The sequence below is a fragment of the Spodoptera frugiperda genome, chromosome 12, assembly GCF_023101765.2.
Source record: "Spodoptera frugiperda isolate SF20-4 chromosome 12, AGI-APGP_CSIRO_Sfru_2.0, whole genome shotgun sequence".
NCBI lineage: Eukaryota > Metazoa > Arthropoda > Insecta > Lepidoptera > Noctuidae > Spodoptera > Spodoptera frugiperda.
The window spans coordinates 12,338,881-12,357,479 of record NC_064223.1 but is presented as its reverse complement, the minus strand read 5'-3'; the positions used below and the strand labels follow the sequence as shown (position 1 = coordinate 12,357,479).

At 49.7% G+C, this 18,599-nt stretch overlaps 2 protein-coding genes across 2 annotated transcripts in view; both read right to left on the bottom strand.

The window, feature by feature from the left end:
- Positions 1-18,599, bottom strand: part of LOC118262624 (carcinine transporter-like) — a 284,870-nt gene that overhangs the window by 11,229 nt on the left and 255,042 nt on the right. The window lies entirely within an intron of this gene.
- LOC126911294 (cytochrome P450 9e2-like) lies at positions 10,324-15,612 on the bottom strand. Its single transcript, XM_050697701.1, has 3 exons — positions 15,450-15,612; positions 10,968-11,173; positions 10,324-10,511 (listed from the first exon to the last, which is right to left on the bottom strand). Exons 2-3 carry the CDS (start codon positions 11,168-11,170, stop codon positions 10,343-10,345), a joined length of 372 nt encoding a protein of 123 aa, XP_050553658.1. The 5' UTR covers positions 11,171-11,173; positions 15,450-15,612; the 3' UTR covers positions 10,324-10,342.

The window sequence follows — 18,599 nt, the reverse complement described above, 5'->3', positions numbered from 1 at the left end:
AGCGGGCCTACCTGAGGCAAGAATCCGACGATTCTTCGGAATCTGTAATTGGTAGGAAAAAAAGGTGAAGGCGAAATCAAGTTCCCACGATGTGGGACTTGATGAGGCTCAACGCCAACTGAGGGCGTCTCTGGCGCAAGCAAAGCGGGTGGAGGTTCAAAAGGACCTAGAAGAAAAGGTCGCCGCCAAGGAGCGCGCAACCGGTGCTGCACGGTCCAGGGCCGGCTACGGGGCCTCCAACGTCCTGTACGCAGACCACTCAGTGGCCGAGCTAGCGCAAATGGCGCTGGAGGACAAGGAGGAGATTTTGGAGGTGGCCTCCAAGTCCTCCAACCTCAAGGGAACCTTTCAAAAGGCCCTTAAATGCCGTGCAGCCAGCTTGCACGGCATTATTGCGGAACTGGTGCAGCGCACGGCCACGGACGAGTCGCGGCAGCTGCAGGCGCGGGTGGATCGCCTGCAGGCTGAGGTAAGCCAGCTGCATAAAAAGCTGGCTGAAGCCACGGCTCCTGCCCCCAAAACCTCAGCAGCAACAGGCTCCTCCTCCGACCTTGAGGACATCATCCGCAAGGTCACTCAGGAGGAGAGAGCCTTCACCAGAGCCTGCCTTGCAGGTATAGAGGATCGGCTGTTGCCGGAAAAGCGCATCCGTCCTCCACTCGCGGCGGACAGAGCGCCAGTCGCGATGCCGGCACCGGCAACGGTCCCATCCACCAGCGGGCAACCCCAGGCCCCAAAGCCCTCTAAGGGCAAAGGGAAGGGAAAAAAGTCCCAGGCGGCAGCTCCACTTGCGCCCAGCACATGTGCAGATGCACAAGTCGAGCTTGGAACCGTCCAAGCAGCTCCTCCTCTTAGCCAGCAGGACGACGCGGGGGAACCTTCCGCCACCCCTCCCACCGAGACGTGGACGGAGGTAGTGAAGAGAGGGAAAAGGAAGAAAGCGGTCCCGAAAATCACCCCGGCTGCACCTGCAGCCAACAGGGCTCCTGCCGCTCCCTTAAACAAGGGCGTGAAACTAGCGGCTCCCAGGTCGGCGGCGGTGACGGTGACCATCACTCCAGAGGCCGCTGAAAGGGGTGAAACATACGAGTCGGTGCTGACGCGGGCTCGTGGGTTCGCTGACCCCATCCAATTGGGCATCGGCCCCATCAAGTGTCGCCGTACCCAAACCGGCGCTCGATTATTCGAGTTCCCCGGGGCCGCGGGTTCGCAAAACGCGGATCTCTTCGCGGCTAAGCTGCGAGAGGGCATCGCGGACGTGGCAAAGGTCGCCAGACCAGTCAAGTCCGCGACATTGGAGGTCGTGGATCTCGACGATTCAGTGTCCGTGAACGAAGTGGTTGCGGCTATTGCAGCAGCAGGTGGCTGCTCCGTCGAGGCGGTGCATGGTCGGACCATCTGGACTGGCCGCCGCGGCCTGGGCATGACCCGTGTGGACTGCCCAGTCACCGCAGCCAAGGCCGTCCTGAACAGAACCAAAGGACGGCTGCTGGTCGGGTTCAGCTCAGCTGTGGTCCGAGCACTCGAGGAGCAACCTCTGCGCTGCTTCAAGTGCTTCGGCACTGGCCACACCCGATACATGTGTCCGTCCAGCGCGGAGAGGGCAGACACCTGCTACCGTTGCGGCAAGTCGGGGCACTTGGCGGCGTCCTGTGACGCCACCACGCCGCACTGTGCTGTGTGCGCGGCCAGTGGTCGCCCAGCGAACCATTTCATGGCTGGGAGGAAGTGTACTCCTCCCACCAAGAAGGGCAAAATGCAGGCGCCAAAACGTCCTGCCGCTGCCAATGCTACCGCCACCGCTACCCCGGTCACGGTCGCTAACGCGGGAGATGAGATGATTGAATAATGGGGCGCAATCATCTCATCCTACAGGCCAACACCAACCACTGCAGAGCGGCCCAGGACCTGCTGGTGCAGACCATGGCAGATTGGTTGGTGGACGTAGCGGTAGTTGCCGAGCCCTACCGGATTCCCGACCGTTGGCTGGGCGACAGGGATGGCCTAGTCGCGATTGCGGCACGGTCTTCCACAGACTCCCTCCCCTCTCGCTTCTAGAGAGAGGATCGGGATACGTGGCCGCCGTGTGGGGGGACCTGGCCCTTGTGGGGGTCTACTTCTCCCCAAATCGCCCTCTCCAGGCCTTCGAGGATTTCCTCGAGGGACTTGCGGCCGTAGTCGGCAGGATGGCGCCTCGACAGGTTTCCGTTCTGGGGGACTTGAACGCCAAGTCAGAGACGTGGGGCAACTCTGCCACCGACGCTCGTGGGCGGGCGCTTGAGGCGTGGGCAGCCTCCTCTGGTCTCTCCCTCTTGAACAGGGGGAGTGTTCAAACATGCGTGCGGCGGCAGGGTGGGTCCATAGTGGACGTTACCTTTGCCTCCCCAGTGCTGGCCGCACGTGTGGAGAACTGGCGGGTGGACATGGTGGAGACTCTGTCGGACCACAGATATATCCGGTTCGAAATCTCCACCCAGAGCCGACGGGGGAACTCCACATCGTCGGGCCGATCCCCGTTTCCGCGTTGGGCTCTCACTCGCTTGGACCGGGAGGCTGCAAAAGAGGCCGCGTTCCTGCAGGACTGGCTTTCGCCCCCTGCCGTCCTTGACCTGGACGTTGACGCCGCGGCGTCACTACTCAGAGGGTCTCTGACCGAAGTGTGTAACTCCAGCATGCCTCGGACTCGTCGTCCGCCTCCAAACCGTGCCGTGTATTGGTGGTCGGAGGAGCTGGCGCAGCTGCGGGCAGCGTGCATGGCCGCAAAGCGCCAGTTCACGCGGAGTCGTCGCCGGCGGCACCGAGACGAAGCAAACGAGGACCGTCTGTACGAAGCGTACAAGGCGGCAAAGGCGGCCCTCAAGTCAGCTATCGGCGCCGCCAAAGACGCAGCGAGAGCCGAGCTGCTGGAGACACTAGACGGCGATCCATTCGGGAGACCATACAGGGCGGCGCGTAACAAACTGCGCCCCTCAGGTCCCCCGGTGACCGAGACCCTTGAGCCTTCATTGCTGGATGAGGTGGTGCTGTCCCTGTTCCCGCGCCGGAACGCCGATTTCACCCCTCCAGCAATGAACCCCCCTCGGGGGAGGCCCCTAGCGGAAGAGGAGGAACATGCTCCACCTGTCACCGACACCGAGGTCCACACGGCGTTGGTCCGTCTCCGGGCAAAGAAAACTGCCCCCGGCCCTGACGGTGTCCCCGCAAGGGTGGTGGCCATTGCCGCCTCCCAAATGGAGGAGCGGTTTCGGGACCTCTTCAGCGCGTGTCTCGCAACGGGGAGGTTTCCGAAACCCTGGAAGGAGGGGCAACTTTGCCTGCTGCGCAAAGACGGACGCCCGGCGGACTCCCCTCGGCATACCGGCCCATCGTTCTGCTCGATGAGGTCGGAAAAATGTTCGAGGGGATCATAGCTGCCCGCCTCAACCGCCATCTTGCCAACGTTGGACCGGATCTCTCCGACGCTCAGTTCGGTTTTCGAGCCCAGCGGTCGACAATAGATGCCCTGACCCGTCTCAAGGGCCAGGTCAAGGAGGCCGTGGAAGAAGGGGATGGACTGTTGGCTGTGTCGTTTGATATAGCCAACGCGTTCAACTCCATCCCCCATTCAACCATCATAGAGGCGCTCCGATTCCACGGGGTGCCTCAATACCTTCGGAGCCTACTGGCCGATTACTTGGCAGACAGGGCTGTCGTCCTTGTCGACAGAGACGGAGAGGTTCGGCGCTACGTCGTGGAGTCCGGCGTTCCGCAGGGGTCAGTGTTAGGACCCCTCCTATGGAACGTTGGTTTCGACTGGCTCCTGCGGGGAACGCTCCTCCGCGGGACGAGTGTCATATGTTACGCGGATGACACTCTCCTCACTGCCCGCGGGGGCTTCACGACGGCGGCCAACCTGGCATCAGCGGGCGGCTCCCTGGTTGCCAACAGGATCCACCGCCTGGGGCTGACGGTGGCGCTGCACAAAACCGAGGCCGTGTTCTTCCACGGCCCGAGGCAGCGCCCCCCTCCCGACGCCCACATCTACGTGGACGGCACAAGGGTCGCAGTTGAGGCCCAGATGAAATATCTGGGCCTCATACTAGATAGCAGGTGGCGCTTCGGCCCGCACTTCGCCGAGCTGTCCAAGCGCCTACTAAGACAGCGAATGCCCTCTCGTGGCTTATGCCAAATCTGGGGGGCCCAGCGCGCGATGCCGGCGTTTGTACGCCGGCATTCTCAGGAGCATGGCCCTTTATGGGGCTCCGATTTGGGCGGACTCCCTACACAGAAGGGAGAATGCCACCGCCCTTCGTGTGCCCCAAAGGGCTATCGCTCAGCGGGTGGCGCGGGCCTACCGCACAGTGGGCTTCGCGGCGGCATGCGCACTGGCGGGCACACCTCCGTGGGAGCTGGAGGCGTGGGTGCTCGCCAGAGTCTATGATTGGACGGCAGAGCGGAGGGCGCGCGGAGAGCACCCGGCTCATGAGGTGAGGGAGGCCGTGCGGCAGGAGGCCAAGGAGGCCATAGTCGTCCATTGGGCGGACGACCTTGCCGCTGCTGCCTTTGGCAGACGAACGCTGGACGCCATCGGGCCAGTCCTCCAGGCTTGGCTCGAGCGGCCGTTTGGTTTCCTCTCCTTCCGCCTGGTGCAGGTGATGACAGGCCATGGCTGCTTTGGCTCATACCTGCACCGCATCGGGCGGGAGGAGAGCCCGTCGTGCCACCACTGTGGCGCAACAGCGGACACGGTGCGGCATACTCTGGAGGAGTGCCCATCGTGGTCCGAGCCGCGGCAGAATTTGGTTGCGGCGGTCGGAGCAGACCTCTCGCTCCCTTCCATTGTTCGCGCTATGCTGGGGAGTGAGGAGGCATGGGCGGCGGTCGCCTCTTTCTGCGAGTGCGTAATATCGCAGAAGGAGGTGGCGGAGCGTGAGCGAGAGGAAGACGCTCTCGCTCCAGCGCTCCGACGAAGAAGAGTCGGCAGGAGAAGACGATAATACGACCGTCTTCTCCCTCCCGGGGTGAGTAGCGGGTGCTAGGCGCGGGGGCGCCTACACCTGCATTGCACTACTCACCTCTCGCGGGACGGGAGCGGTTGGCACACGACCGTTCCCGATGCCCCTTTCCCATGCTGGGGAGGGGCTTGTAATGGCCTGCCACCACAGGTGGGCTCCGCCGAGGGGGTTCTGGTAGTAAAGGTTCAGCCGGTCTCCCAGACCCCCTAACTGGCGATGCGGGTGTGCTCCTGGGTTTTTTAGTGGGTATGCCGGCTTCGACCGGAGAGTCCCACATATCCCTTCCGTCCCCCGACGGGAGGACGATACATAAAGTATTTTTCCCAGGGTCAAAAAAAAAAAAAAGGTTAGGTCAGGTTGGGGATCCCCCCACAGTGCTGACTTCCACGTAGTGATCCCCGGGCAACGCCGTGTCTGACCACCGTAACGGAGTGGCAGACCGGCGGCTAACGAGCGCTGTGCATTCGTACACTTTCCTTAATTGCGGTTGAGTACGAACAAGACTTTTCTTCGATGCCATCGAAGCCTCTGCGGGACGCCTCCGGGCGCTTCCAATCAAAACGCCCTTCTCAGGGCGAACCCAACGGCCCTTCTCAGGGCCAACCCAACGGCCCTTTTCAGGGCCAACCTGACGACATATCTGTGTCGGATACTAGCCGCGCACCATCTGCGGCTAGTTTGTTTTGTCGGGCGGACGACTCGTCGGACTGCGAGTCCGTGACCGAGGCGGTCGCCAGTACCAGTCGGTACCTAAAGCGGGCCTACCTGAGGCAAGAATCCGACGATTCTTCGGAATCTGTAATTGGTAGGACTAAAAAGGCGAAGGCGAAATCAAGTTCCCACGATGTGGGACTTGATGAGGCTCAACGCCAACTGAGGGCGTCTCTGGCGCAAGCAAAGCGGGTGGAGGTTCAAAAGGACCTAGAAGAAAAGGTCGCCGCCAAGGAGCGCGCAACCGGTGCTGCACGGTCCAGGGCCGGCTACGGGGCCTCCAACGTCCTGTACGCAGACCACTCAGTGGCCGAGCTAGCGCAGATGGCGCTGGAGGACAAGGAGGAGATTTTGGAGGTGGCCTCCAAGTCCTCCAACCTCAAGGGAACCTTTCAAAAGGCCCTTAAATGCCGTGCAGCCAGCTTGCACGGCATTATTGCGGAACTGGTGCAGCGCACGGCCACGGACGAGTCGCGGCAGCTGCAGGCGCGGGTGGATCGCCTGCAGGCTGAGGTAAGCCAGCTGCATAAGAAGCTGGCTGAAGCCACGGCTCCTGCTCCCAAAACCTCAGCAGCAACAGGCTCCTCCTCCGACCTTGAGGACATCATCCGCAAGGTCACTCAGGAGGAGAGAGCCTTCACCAGAGCCTGCTTTGCAGGTATTGAGGATCGGCTGTTGCCGGAAAAGCGCATCCGTCCTCCACTCGCGGCGGACAGAGCGCCAGTCGCGATGCCGGCACCGGCAACGGTCCCATCCACCAGCGGGCAACCCCAGGCCTCAAAGCCCTCTAAGGGCAAAGGGAAGGGAAAAAAGCCCCAGGCGGCAACTCCACTTGCGCCCAGCACATGTGCAGATGCACAAGTCGAGCCTGGAACCGTCCAAGCAGCTCCTCCTCTTAGCCAGCAGGACGACGCGGGGGAACCTTCCGCCACCCCTCCCACCGAGACGTGGACGGAGGTAGTGAAAAGAGGGAAAAAGAAGAAGACGGTCCCGAAAATCACCCCGGCTGCTCCTGCAGCCAATAGGGCTCCTGCCGCTCCCTTAAACAAGGGTGTGAAACTAGCGGCTCCCAGGTCGGCGGCGGTGACGGTGACCATCACTCCAGAGGCCGCCGAAAGGGGTGAAACCTACGAGTCGGTGCTGACGCGGGCTCGTGGGTTCGCTGACCCCATTCAATTGGGCATCGGCCCCATCAAGTGTCGCCGTACCCAAACCGGCGCTCGATTATTCGAGTTCCCCGGGGCCGCGGGTTCGCAAAACGCGGATCTCTTCGCGGCTAAGCTGCGAGAGGGCATCGCGGACGTGGCAAAGGTCGCCAGACCAGTCAAGTCCGCGACACTGGAGGTTGTGGATCTCGATGATTCAGTTTCCGTGAACGAAGTGGTTGCGGCCATTGCAGCAGCAGGAGGCTGCTCCGTCGAGGCGGTGCATGGTCGGACCATCTGGACTGGCCGCCGCGGCCTGGGCATGACCCGTGTGGACTGCCCAGTCACCGCAGCCAAGGCCGTCCTGAACAGAACCAAAGGACGGCTGCTGATCGGGTTCAGCTCAGCTGTGGTCCGAGCACTTGAGGAGCAACCTCTGCGCTGCTTCAAGTGCTTCGGCACTGGCCACACCCGATACATGTGTCCGTCCAGCGCGGAGAGGGCAGACACCTGCTACCGTTGCGGCAAGTCGGGGCACTTGGCGGCGTCCTGTGACGCCACCACGCCGCACTGTGCTGTGTGCGCGGCCAGTGGTCGCCCAGCGAACCATTTCATGGCTGGGAGGAAGTGTACTCCTCCCACCAAGAAGGGCAAAATGCAGGCGCCAAAGCGTCCTGCCGCTGCCAATGCTACCGCCACCGCTACCCCGGTCACGGTCGCTGACGCGGGAGATGAGATGATTGAATAATGGGGCGCAATCATCTCATCCTACAGGCCAACACCAACCACTGCAGAGCGGCCCAGGACCTGCTGGTGCAGACCATGGCAGATTGGTTGGTGGACGTAGCGGTAGTTGCCGAGCCCTACCGGATTCCCGACCGTTGGCTGGGCGACAGGGATGGCCTAGTCGCGATTGCGGCACGGTCTTCCACAGACTCCCCTCCCCTCTCGCTTCTAGAGAGAGGATCGGGATACGTGGCCGCCGTGTGGGGGGACCTGGCCCTTGTGGGGGTCTACTTCTCCCCAAACCGCCCTCTCCAGGCCTTCGAGGATTTCCTCGGGGTACTTGCGGCCGTAGTCGGCAGGATGGCGCCTCGACAGGTTTCCGTTCTGGGGGACTTGAACGCCAAGTCAGAGACGTGGGGCAACTCTGCCACCGACGCTCGTGGGCGGGCGCTTGAGGCGTGGGCAGCCTCCTCTGGTCTCTCCCTCTTGAACAGGGGGAGTGTTCAAACATGCGTGCGGCGGCAGGGTGGGTCCATAGTGGACGTTACCTTTGCCTCCCCAGTGCTGGCCGCACGTGTGGAGAACTGGCGGGTGGACATGGTGGAGACTCTGTCGGACCACAGATATATTCGATTCGAAATCTCCACCCAGAGCCGACGGGGGAACTCCACATCGTCGGGCCGATCCCCGTTTCCGCGTTGGGCTCTCACTCGCTTGGACCGGGAGGCTGCAAAGGAGGCCGCGTTCCTGCAGGACTGGCTTTCGCCCCCTGCCGTCCTTGACCTGGACGTTGACGCCGCGGCGTCACAACTCAGAGGGTCTCTGACCGAAGTGTGTAACTCCAGCATGCCTCGGACTCGTCGTCCGCCTCCAAACCGTGCCGTGTATTGGTGGTCGGAGGAGCTGGCGCAGCTGCGGGCAGCGTGCATGGCCGCAAAGCGCCAGTTCACGCGGAGTCGTCGCCGGCGGCACCGAGACGAAGCCAACGAGGACCGTCTGTACGAAGCGTACAAGGCGGCAAAGGCGGCCCTCAAGTCAGCTATCGGCGCCGCCAAAGACGCAGCGAGAGCCGAGCTGCTGGAGACACTAGACGGCGATCCATTCGGGAGACCATACAGGGCGGCGCGTAACAAACTGCGCCCCTCAGGTCCCCCGGTGACCGAGACCCTTGAGCCTTCATTGCTGGATGAGGTGGTGCTGTCCCTGTTCCCGCGCAGGAACGCCGATTTCACCCCTCCAGCAATGAACCCCCCTCGGGATATGGAGGCGGAGGTACAGGTCCCTCCTGTCGCGGAAGGCGAGTTTCACACAGCGTTAGTCCGCCTCCGGGGAAAGAAAACTGCCCCCGGCCCAGACGGTATCCCCGCTAGGGTAGTGGCCATTGCCGCCTCCCAAATGGAGGAGCGGTTTCGGGACCTCTTCAGCGCGTGTCTCGCAACGGGGAGGTTCCCGAAACCCTGGAAGGAAGGGCAACTGTGCCTGCTGCGCAAGGACGGACGCCCGGCGGACTCCCCCTCGGCATACCGGCCCATCGTTCTGCTCGATGAGGTCGGAAAAATGTTCGAGGGGATCATCGCTGCCCGCCTCAACCGCCATCTTGCAAACGTTGGACCGGATCTCTCCGACGCTCAGTTCGGTTTTCGAACCCAGCGGTCGACCATAGACGCCCTGACCCGTCTCAAGGGCCAGGTCAAGGAGGCCGTGGAAGAAGGGGATGGACTGTTGGCTGTGTCGTTTGATATAGCCAACGCGTTCAACTCCATCCCCCATTCAACCATCATTGAGGCGCTCCGATTCCACGGGGTGCCTCAATACCTTCGGAGCCTACTGGCCGATTACTTGGCAGACAGGGCTGTCGTCCTTGTCGACAGAGACGGAGAGGTTCGGCGCTACGTCGTGGAGTCCGGCGTTCCGCAGGGGTCAGTGTTAGGACCCCTCCTATGGAACGTTGGTTTCGACTGGCTCCTGCGGGGAACGCTCCTCCGCGGGACGAGTGTCATATGTTACGCGGATGACACTCTCCTCACTGCCCGCGGGGGCTTCACGACGGCGGCCAACCTGGCATCAGCGGGCGGCTCCCTGGTTGCCAACAGGATCCACCGCCTGGGGCTGACGGTGGCGCTGCACAAAACCGAGGCCGTGTTCTTCCACGGCCCGAGGCAGCGCCCCCCTCCCGACGCCCACATCTATGTGGACGGCACCAGGATCGCAGTAGAGGGCCAGATGAAATATCTGGGCCTCATCCTGGATAGCGGGTGGCGCTTCGGCCCGCACTTCGCCGAGCTGTCCAAGCGCCTTTTGAAGACAGCGGATGCCCTCTCGTGGCTTATGCCAAATCTGGGGGGGCCCAGCGCGCGATGCCGGCGTTTGTACGCCGGCATTCTCAGGAGCATGGCCCTTTATGGGGCTCCGATTTGGGCGGACTCCTACATTTTAATGGTGCTGCTTATTACATATTAAAATCAAAACCCGATTGCTCTGCTCAATCCCCGATTACAACCCTTAAATTCCTAACCCCTAAAAGGCCGGCAACGCACTTCTAACGCACCTCTAACGGTGTTTCGGGTGTCTATGGATAGCCACGATTGCTTACCATCAGGTGATCCGTCTGCACGTTTACTGGCTTATAAATAAAAAAATCTAAAATATGCATATAAGTTATTACTGTTTAAACTAAATTTTACATATAAGCTCTTACTGTTTAAAGGTAGACTTAAGAGCTATAAGCTCTAAAATGTAAGGATTAAGGTTTAAAACTGTCTGTTTTCAAATACCTCTCAAAGAGAAAAGGTTCCTGGAGAAGTAGGATTCACTAGAGCTGAATATGGAGCGATGGTCGAGGAAGTGTTCGAAGTCTTTGACTGCAATCTTCTTGATGAGGTCGATGTCACGAACCATGATCAGCTCGTTTACGAACTCGTATCTACCGACGAACCTGGTGAATTAAATAGTTGTTAAAACACAGTAAAACCCATGACACGGAAACTTATCTGAAGAAAGAAAATACATGAAAACTTATAAAGTTTACATTCTCAATAGTCCAGCAGTCATAAATGCCTTGTTAAGTGATTGGTAACAAATGCGACTGTTTTGCAAAGGGGTTCGGGTTCAATTGCCACATCGGGCAAAGGTATTGCTGGATTTTAGTTATTTTATAATAGTAGCACGGAGTCTGGAAATGTGTCCGGTATATGACAATAGGCTCAGCCCCTATTGCATGGGACTTGTGATAAAATTGTGAAAAGCGAGTGTACATTGTATAGTGGCCATAATGTGCACCTCTGCCTTTTGTTCAGCTAAAATTACCAAATGAAACTCTAATCTCTTATACTAAGCGTTTCCACATAATATGATGAGATGAACTCATTATCAAATGAGTAGAACTCCTTACCTTTCCTCAGGAAAGTCATTGTACAGCTTCATAACACTATCACAGATGTGGTCGATGCGCAATATAATGCCGCCCATGTTGCCGAAGATGGGGACTGGCTTAACGTGCTTCACGCCACGGCGGCTGAATGAGGAGTACAGCTGTCTGAAGTACAGCACCACTGCGGCGACCAGCACCGCCACCCAAATCAATAGGATCAACATGATCTGTAACAAGTTATATTTTTTTTATATTAGTACTAGACTTTTTTATGTGGAAGCCTGTGAATTTCATTTCCACGTGTGAGACGGGACACGGGATTTTAGTCAGTAAGAGTCTGACAGTCCGTTACGTCCTCCCCAGGTGAGAGGGATCTATGAGGATTTCCCATCTTAGGCTCAAAAAATAGAGCTCTCATAATATAATGGGTTGCATATTTTTTGTACGTATAATGTTATAATCCTAACATTATATCCACCAGGAATGATGGTGGCCAAACACTGTCCTATTAAGTATAAAAAACTAAAAATATACGAGTTGTAAAGTAGATATTAAACTGATTTGTTCTGATATACATAAAATACATAAATAACATAAAAGTATGTATAATTGTATACTTAATAATACAAACACGTTTAGATCACGTGGTTCTATCTTATGCTACTTAAGTATTTATGTACGCATCAAATGAATGGGAATGTACTTCACAAGGTGAACCACTTAACTGTACACAGACAGACAATTACGTTTTACATACATAATTACACTAAAATTAAAGCCGGCGTTTTTTGCAACAGACAAATAATGTAAACATGGTTATCTCTGCGTAATATGTAATTTGAGATTAAGTGCAATTTGATAAAATAAATCATAATTGGTCTTTTGTATTGATTGTTTTGTTGGCCGAATGTTCATAACCACGACGGTCCAATGTGTGTTGGGCAAAATTATATTCAGTTTCCAGTATTTGAATATTCTTAGCAATATATAGCCTAAAATTATGCTCAATAACACCCTTAGATATTAATTGCATGGGTCTTTTAATTTAATTTAGATTTTTTTTAAAAGCTTTGCACGTTGTTTGCTCCTTGTATGTTTGTAAATGCACCACACATCCAGATCCGAAACAACAATTTGTGGTTCACTCGTAGAGATGTAGGTTGCGCGGTAGCCCGTTGGCCAGCCACCGCGTTAATCGTGCAGTCTGATGCAATAATGCAGCAACATAGGTATGTTGCTTAGACTTTTGACCACCTGGTCAAAATTGGGTCTTACATTTTACTCAAGTCAAGTCTTCGGAGATTAAAAAGGGGTGTAGGTAATATTATTTGTTTATTTATCCAATGATTCACTTTTTAAACAAGGATGTAGATTAACGTTACTTATTTAATCATATTACTTTGGCAGGTGGCTACTTAAAGGGCATAATGTGCAATTATACGAATTAAAATAATCTTATCGATGTTTTTCATCATGCAATTATAGGATACTCATTCTTGTACGAGTCAACAGGTGCAATATCGATATGACGTTTAATCGCATGCGACATTCCTAAGGAAAGGTAAGGAGTTCAACTCATGTGATGATGAGTTTATAGTGTAGGGCGAAATTTATTATTGAGTTTCCAATAAGTAATCATATAATGTATACTTACTAATATTATAAAGCTGAGGAGTTTGTTTGTTTGAACGTGCTAATCTCCGGAATTACTGGTCCGATTTGAATAAATATTTTTGTGTTGGGTAGTGCGTTTATCGAGGATAGCTATAGGCTATAAAACATCACGATATGAACAGTAGGAGCCAAGAAGAGCGGGTGAAACCGCGCGGAAGTAGCTAGTGTATTATAATCGGCTTACTCACGTAACTGTTTGACGAGGAACTCGACTAGTTTCAATTGAAAGAAAAGCGATTGTCGCACTGCTACCTAAAATTATTTTTATCATACTAATTGCTGAACAATGACCGAACATAAAATTATCACATTTGTTTAAAGTTTATTGACATTTAAGTATATTTGTTGGAATGTCTTTCTAGATATCATTTATGTTGCTAAAGTTATCTTAAGTACTTCAAATGTCACGCTAATTACACCACTTAGGTATAGGTATAACTCGAAAACGGATGAACAGATATTGAATGTATTTTATTTTCTTGGTCGGTTTATGGACAGACGTGCTCCACCGTAGGCCGCATCATCACTTACCATCAGGTGAGATAGCGGCCAAACGTCGACCCATTAAATGTTTAAAAAATAATTAAAAAAAAAATCAGTATAAATAATTTTGAATACATATTTATCAACAATCACTAGTTGTTAGGCAGCTTTCTGCCACACTTTTAATGAATAGTTAAACTATCCCTAGTAACGATTTTAGATATAAAATCGTTACGGTTCAGCCGTTTTCAAGTTTTGGCGAGAATAACGAACATCAACTCATTTTGTTAAATGTATTTATTAAATTTAAATGTATTTATTAAATTCTAGTAGAATATGAACAGTACACCGTGTTTCTAGGAAGACAATTGATTAAAAAGTCAATATATCATGGAAGAGGTCAAGTTTTACAATTGAGATTCATCTAGTATTTATATTTAGACACCGGCACGTCAATGTATTCCAATGAGACAAACTTTTCAATGGATTTTGGACTTTATAGCAGTAGTAAAAAAGTTGACATTCAATTGCAGATTGGGGATATAATAATGTGCGTCTGCTCTACTACATTTTTCAATGGATTTCGGACTTTATAACAACAGCAAAAAGTTCACATTCTATTGCAGATTAGGTTTATAATGATGCGCGTCTCCTCTACTATGATGACCTTCAAACAAGAAGTCAATTTGATCAGATCACGTTTAGCAAATTGATGGTAGTACAGACTCACACATGGCTATGCGAAACCAGTGTAAACTGACCGTTGGATGTACGGAAAGGTCTTATAAAGCGAGACCAAGATAAACTGGTTTTATAATAGATGCAAGTACAGACACACACATAGCTATGCAAAACCAGTGTAAACTGACCGTTGGATGTATGGAAAGATCATACGAAGCGAGACCATGATAAAATGGTTTGGTATAGTTTGAAGTGAAGTGTCGCCATGTATGTATACCTAGGTTACTAGTTGTATGTAATTATGTGTGTACATTGTACATAGTCCAGTCATTGACGAACACGTGCGTTTAATATGAATGGCGTCTTATATTCATTTGTTTTTGTACATCTCTATTATTTAGTTATTAGTGCAGATTTTTTTTATATAAAATAATTATGGGGAATACGGTCCGTCTTGTACATACATTATTTAATAACCTTAGACACGTATTTTTCTTTAAATACGTGTCTCATATTTTTAATTGTCTAACGAGCACACTTATTAGTATTTCAATTTGCCTACTACCGTTTATTTAATAATATTTTGCCCATTCCAGGAATCTAAAATCTCTAGATCTTGGTAACAGAAATGCCAATCAACTAATGTTAAAGATCGCCTTTATAGTATCGGAAATTATTTATTTTTATGAATTGACAAAAAAAACTGGTTGTAATATATTTTATTACATAATGCTGGTATATGTTAAGCCGTCTACGTATTCTGTGGTCTAGTGACCTGGATGACGCTAGTAGTTGAACAGGTTTCTTGCTGGCGGCAACTTGATAGTCGCGGTTGTATAACTGATACAACAACATACTGGCTAGAGTCAAACAGACTATATTATAAAGTAAAAATAATATGTTTGTAAAAAGAAAATATTTATATTAGAATTATATTAGAATATACTAGCTACTTCCGCGCGGTTTCACCCGCTCTGCTTGGCTCGTATTGGTCATATCGTGATGTTTTATAGCCTTTCTCGAGAAATTCACTATTCAACACAAAAAGAATTATTCAAATCGGACCAGTAGTTCTGGAGATTAGCGCGTTCAAACAAACAAACAAACAAACTCTTCAGCTTTATAATATTATAAGTATAAGTATAGTATAGATTGCATACTGTTGAAACTGTGCCTACCCATGCCGTAGCAACTTGTAAATAAAGCAACAATCCGCATGTTGGGTATTGTAAACATGATTGTCAAAATATTAAAAGTGTATGCTTTCTTATCTTTCCTACATAAATAAATAAAAAAAACACAATAAATAAATTATTGTGAAAAAATTATTGAAATTGATTTTGTTTGTTGATGGTAAATAAATATTATAATAGTGTGAGTTAAATATTGTGAAATAATAAAGACGCTATTCGCATTGGTCGCAATAAATAAATATTGTGTAATTGTTTTTAAGACTATTATGAAATTAAAATTAATACTGCCTAATTAGTAACTACTATATTTTTTCAAAACAATTAAAATTTAATCCCGCAATAATATAAAAAAAAACAAAAACAATAAAAAAATAACCAACTTTGAAATACGAAAACCTTAAAAAAAATACAAAAAAAAAACTAATAAAATTTACACCCCTAAAAAAATACAAACAAAAAAATATCAACTCACTATTCAGTCACAACACTCAAGTTCAATATCACACTGTAAAATCACTTTTAAAAAAGTAATACCAAGTCAAGTTTACTAGCAAGTCTTGCGCAGTACTTGTATCGCGGGTGGGGACACACTGAACTCTCGATGTCTCGTCTCTGTGTATATAGGAGCTGCTAATCAGCTGACCACGTGTTGTCGATGATAATCGTATGCCCAAAAATGGTATAGCATTATTTATCTATCTAGCGTCAGTACAGCGTTTTTTGTTAATCAGACTGTCATGGACTTATATGGTACTTTTGTGCATAACTAGCTTTGCGTCCGCGGTTTCGTACGCGCTATTTTATACCTAGGGACAGATTTCCAAAAATACTTCGTACTCGCTTTTGAAAGGGGTTGGGGGCAGATTTCCAAATAAAAATATGCAGGTTTTTTTGTTTACACATACCAATTTTTAACTTTGTTTTTGAAAATTGCCACTCCTTATTTTAGGAAAGTGGGGGACTGGAAAGAGACAAATACGATATTTTTCTCCAGCACCCCAATTAATTTAACACAAAAAATCATGTCATAGACTCGCTCCGTTGCGACGTGAAGAAAGGACAAACAAACACAATATCCCATTTATATAATATTAAGTATTGATATCTAAATCTTTTATATGTTGTATTTTGATAAGAAGTTGAACGTAATTGATAATATTTTTCACAAATAAATAGTTGTTAGTGCATTGTTTATAAATAACTTGTTATCACAATATTAAGTCATTGTTATGAATATTTTTGTTTTTGGTTAATTACCGTGATGTAGCATAATTAGGTAGGAAAAATATGTTTTGTGTTGTTACCGATATTTTTTGGTAATTTTTCTGACATACCTAAATTAATAAGTTGCCTGCACCTAGGAGCTACGGACTACCTATCGTATTTACCGGGGCTCCGGCTCGAACAAAAGGCGTAGGAACGGGGTGGTTTTTAGTCAGTAAGAGTCTGACACTCCCTCTCACCTCGCCCTGGCGAGAGAAGTTTTTGGATGATTTTCCACGCTTAAAAAAAAGGTAATAGGTATATGTCTAAAAATATCTTTAGTAAAGATATGAAGCTGTGTTTCATCAACGCTATTCTTTGATAACATATCAAACGTGGTTGATAACTCAATCACATAAAAAATAAAAATAAACACCTATTAGTACATTGTTTATAAATAACTTATTATGATGTTGTTATGAATTAAGTTTGTTTTGGTGAATTATCTTCACATAACACATTTACTTAAAAAAAAACATGTTTTGTATGAAATCATTAGGTTAAATATGATTTTTTTTACAGTTTTAGGTAAGCTAAGTACTCGTAAATTCAGTTCGTATTTCGGTTTTTTGGTATCCTGGAGAAGTCTGAAATTATTTCAGAGAAAATAAATAAAAGTGTATTTTATATTATTATTAACCTATGCACCATAATCCCATGCCTTTCGCTATATTATAATACTAAATGGGCATCATATGTAAAGTTAATATGTGCACTTATGCTTACCTCTACGTACAGTACCTAAATACTTTGATTTGAAATAACATTATCGAGGTACAAGAACAAACAAGTATTCTTACTTATAGGTACTAATCATCAGCTAAAGTACCGTACGTAAATAATGGTACTAAAACTACAAATTTTATATAAACGTACTCGTATAGAGTATTTTACTCGATAGAGTACCCTTACCTTACTTGTGTGATGTGTCACGAGTCCATTCATCATCATCATCATATCAGCTACAAAACGTCCACTGCTGAACATAAGTATGGAAGTAACTTTTTTTGAGGGGGAAATACATCCATTGACTTGCCCCGCCTTGTGTGAAGCGAGAGGGAGTGTCAGATTCTTACTGACTGAAAACCACCCCGTTCCTTCTCCTGCTTTGATCCGGAGGCCCGGTATCCTATTATGTTGTCCGCAGCTCCCGATTGGGGATCAGCCCAACTGGGCCCCATAATTCTTGCTATTATAATTCCTGCTAGGGTTTAGGTATAGTAAGATCGCTATATACCGCGGTTCCTCGGATTTGGATCGGGATAGTTTTTAGTGAGTAAGAGACTGATACTCTCTCTGGCTTCATGCAAGGACAGAAGAGTCATTTGATGATTTGCCATACTTACAAAAATAAAAAGACTATAAATGAGAAATTGTATCATCAGTTTGTTTGTCGTTCATTCAAGTCATAAAAGAGTGTTTTAAGTATAAATAATATATCTGAAGTTATTTAAACAATCTGGATTCTGGAGAGTGATATACATAGGTGACTTTTTCCCTTTAAACATTCAAGCTAAGCCGCGGATAACCGCCAGTATCTCTTATTTCCAGTATTGACGTCCATAATAGCACCTCAGTACTGCTCCACTTAAAAGTGACTGATAACAATTTTCTTGTCGATATAATTGTATGGCACGAGGAAACTGCACAGATATTTGACTTGAAGTAGGTGTTTGCTTAGTACTTGATAATCTTGGTAAAATACCGTGGTCTGACAGGCATTAATCTATCTGTTACATATAAAGTAAAATATCCGAACGCTTTTAATCCCAGAATAGGCAGGCATAGGTGCAATATGCACCTAGTTTTCATAATTTATGTTATAAGTCCCATATAATAGAGGGTGAGCCTATGACCATATACCGGGCATACTACCAATCTCCGTGCAAAATTTTTTGAAAAGTCGAAATAAAATGCAAGCAATATCAGCTTTGTCCAACGCGGTAATCGAACCAGAGCCCCATTGCCGGGCAGACGCACTTGCGACCACTCGCCTACCGAGGCAGTCTTTGCAAAAAGTAATAAGTATCGTAAATTGCACTTCACATGCGCAACATTCACAGTTATTTATTCAGCCACTGTGTGAGTCTGAGTGCAGCTAACTTTCCTCATTATTTCACAAATGTTGCACGAGATCAGTATTTCATAACATTCCGTATTGTTGCATATAACTTTCTTCGATACGAAACCGGTCCATCCCGTACAATTTTAACGGTACTCTCTCTCATATCGTCACGCCTTTGATCCTCGAATGGGTAGGCAGAGGTGAACATTATGCCACGTAGTGCCCCTGTTCAAATGTACACCCAATTTATGTTGTAAGTCCCATGTAATAGGTGCTGAGCCTATTGCCATATAC

What these genes read in the sequence shown, in the direction of transcription:
- LOC126911294 (XM_050697701.1), bottom strand. Translation starts at nt 11,170, where the DNA reads ATGTTGATCCTATTGATTTGGGTGGCGGTGCTGGTCGCCGCAGTGGTG. An exon ending in AATGACTTTCCTGAGGAAAG is followed by an intron (nt 10,512 to 10,967) that starts GTAAGGAGTTCT and finishes TTAATTCACCAG; the next exon opens with GTTCGTCGGTAGATACGAGT.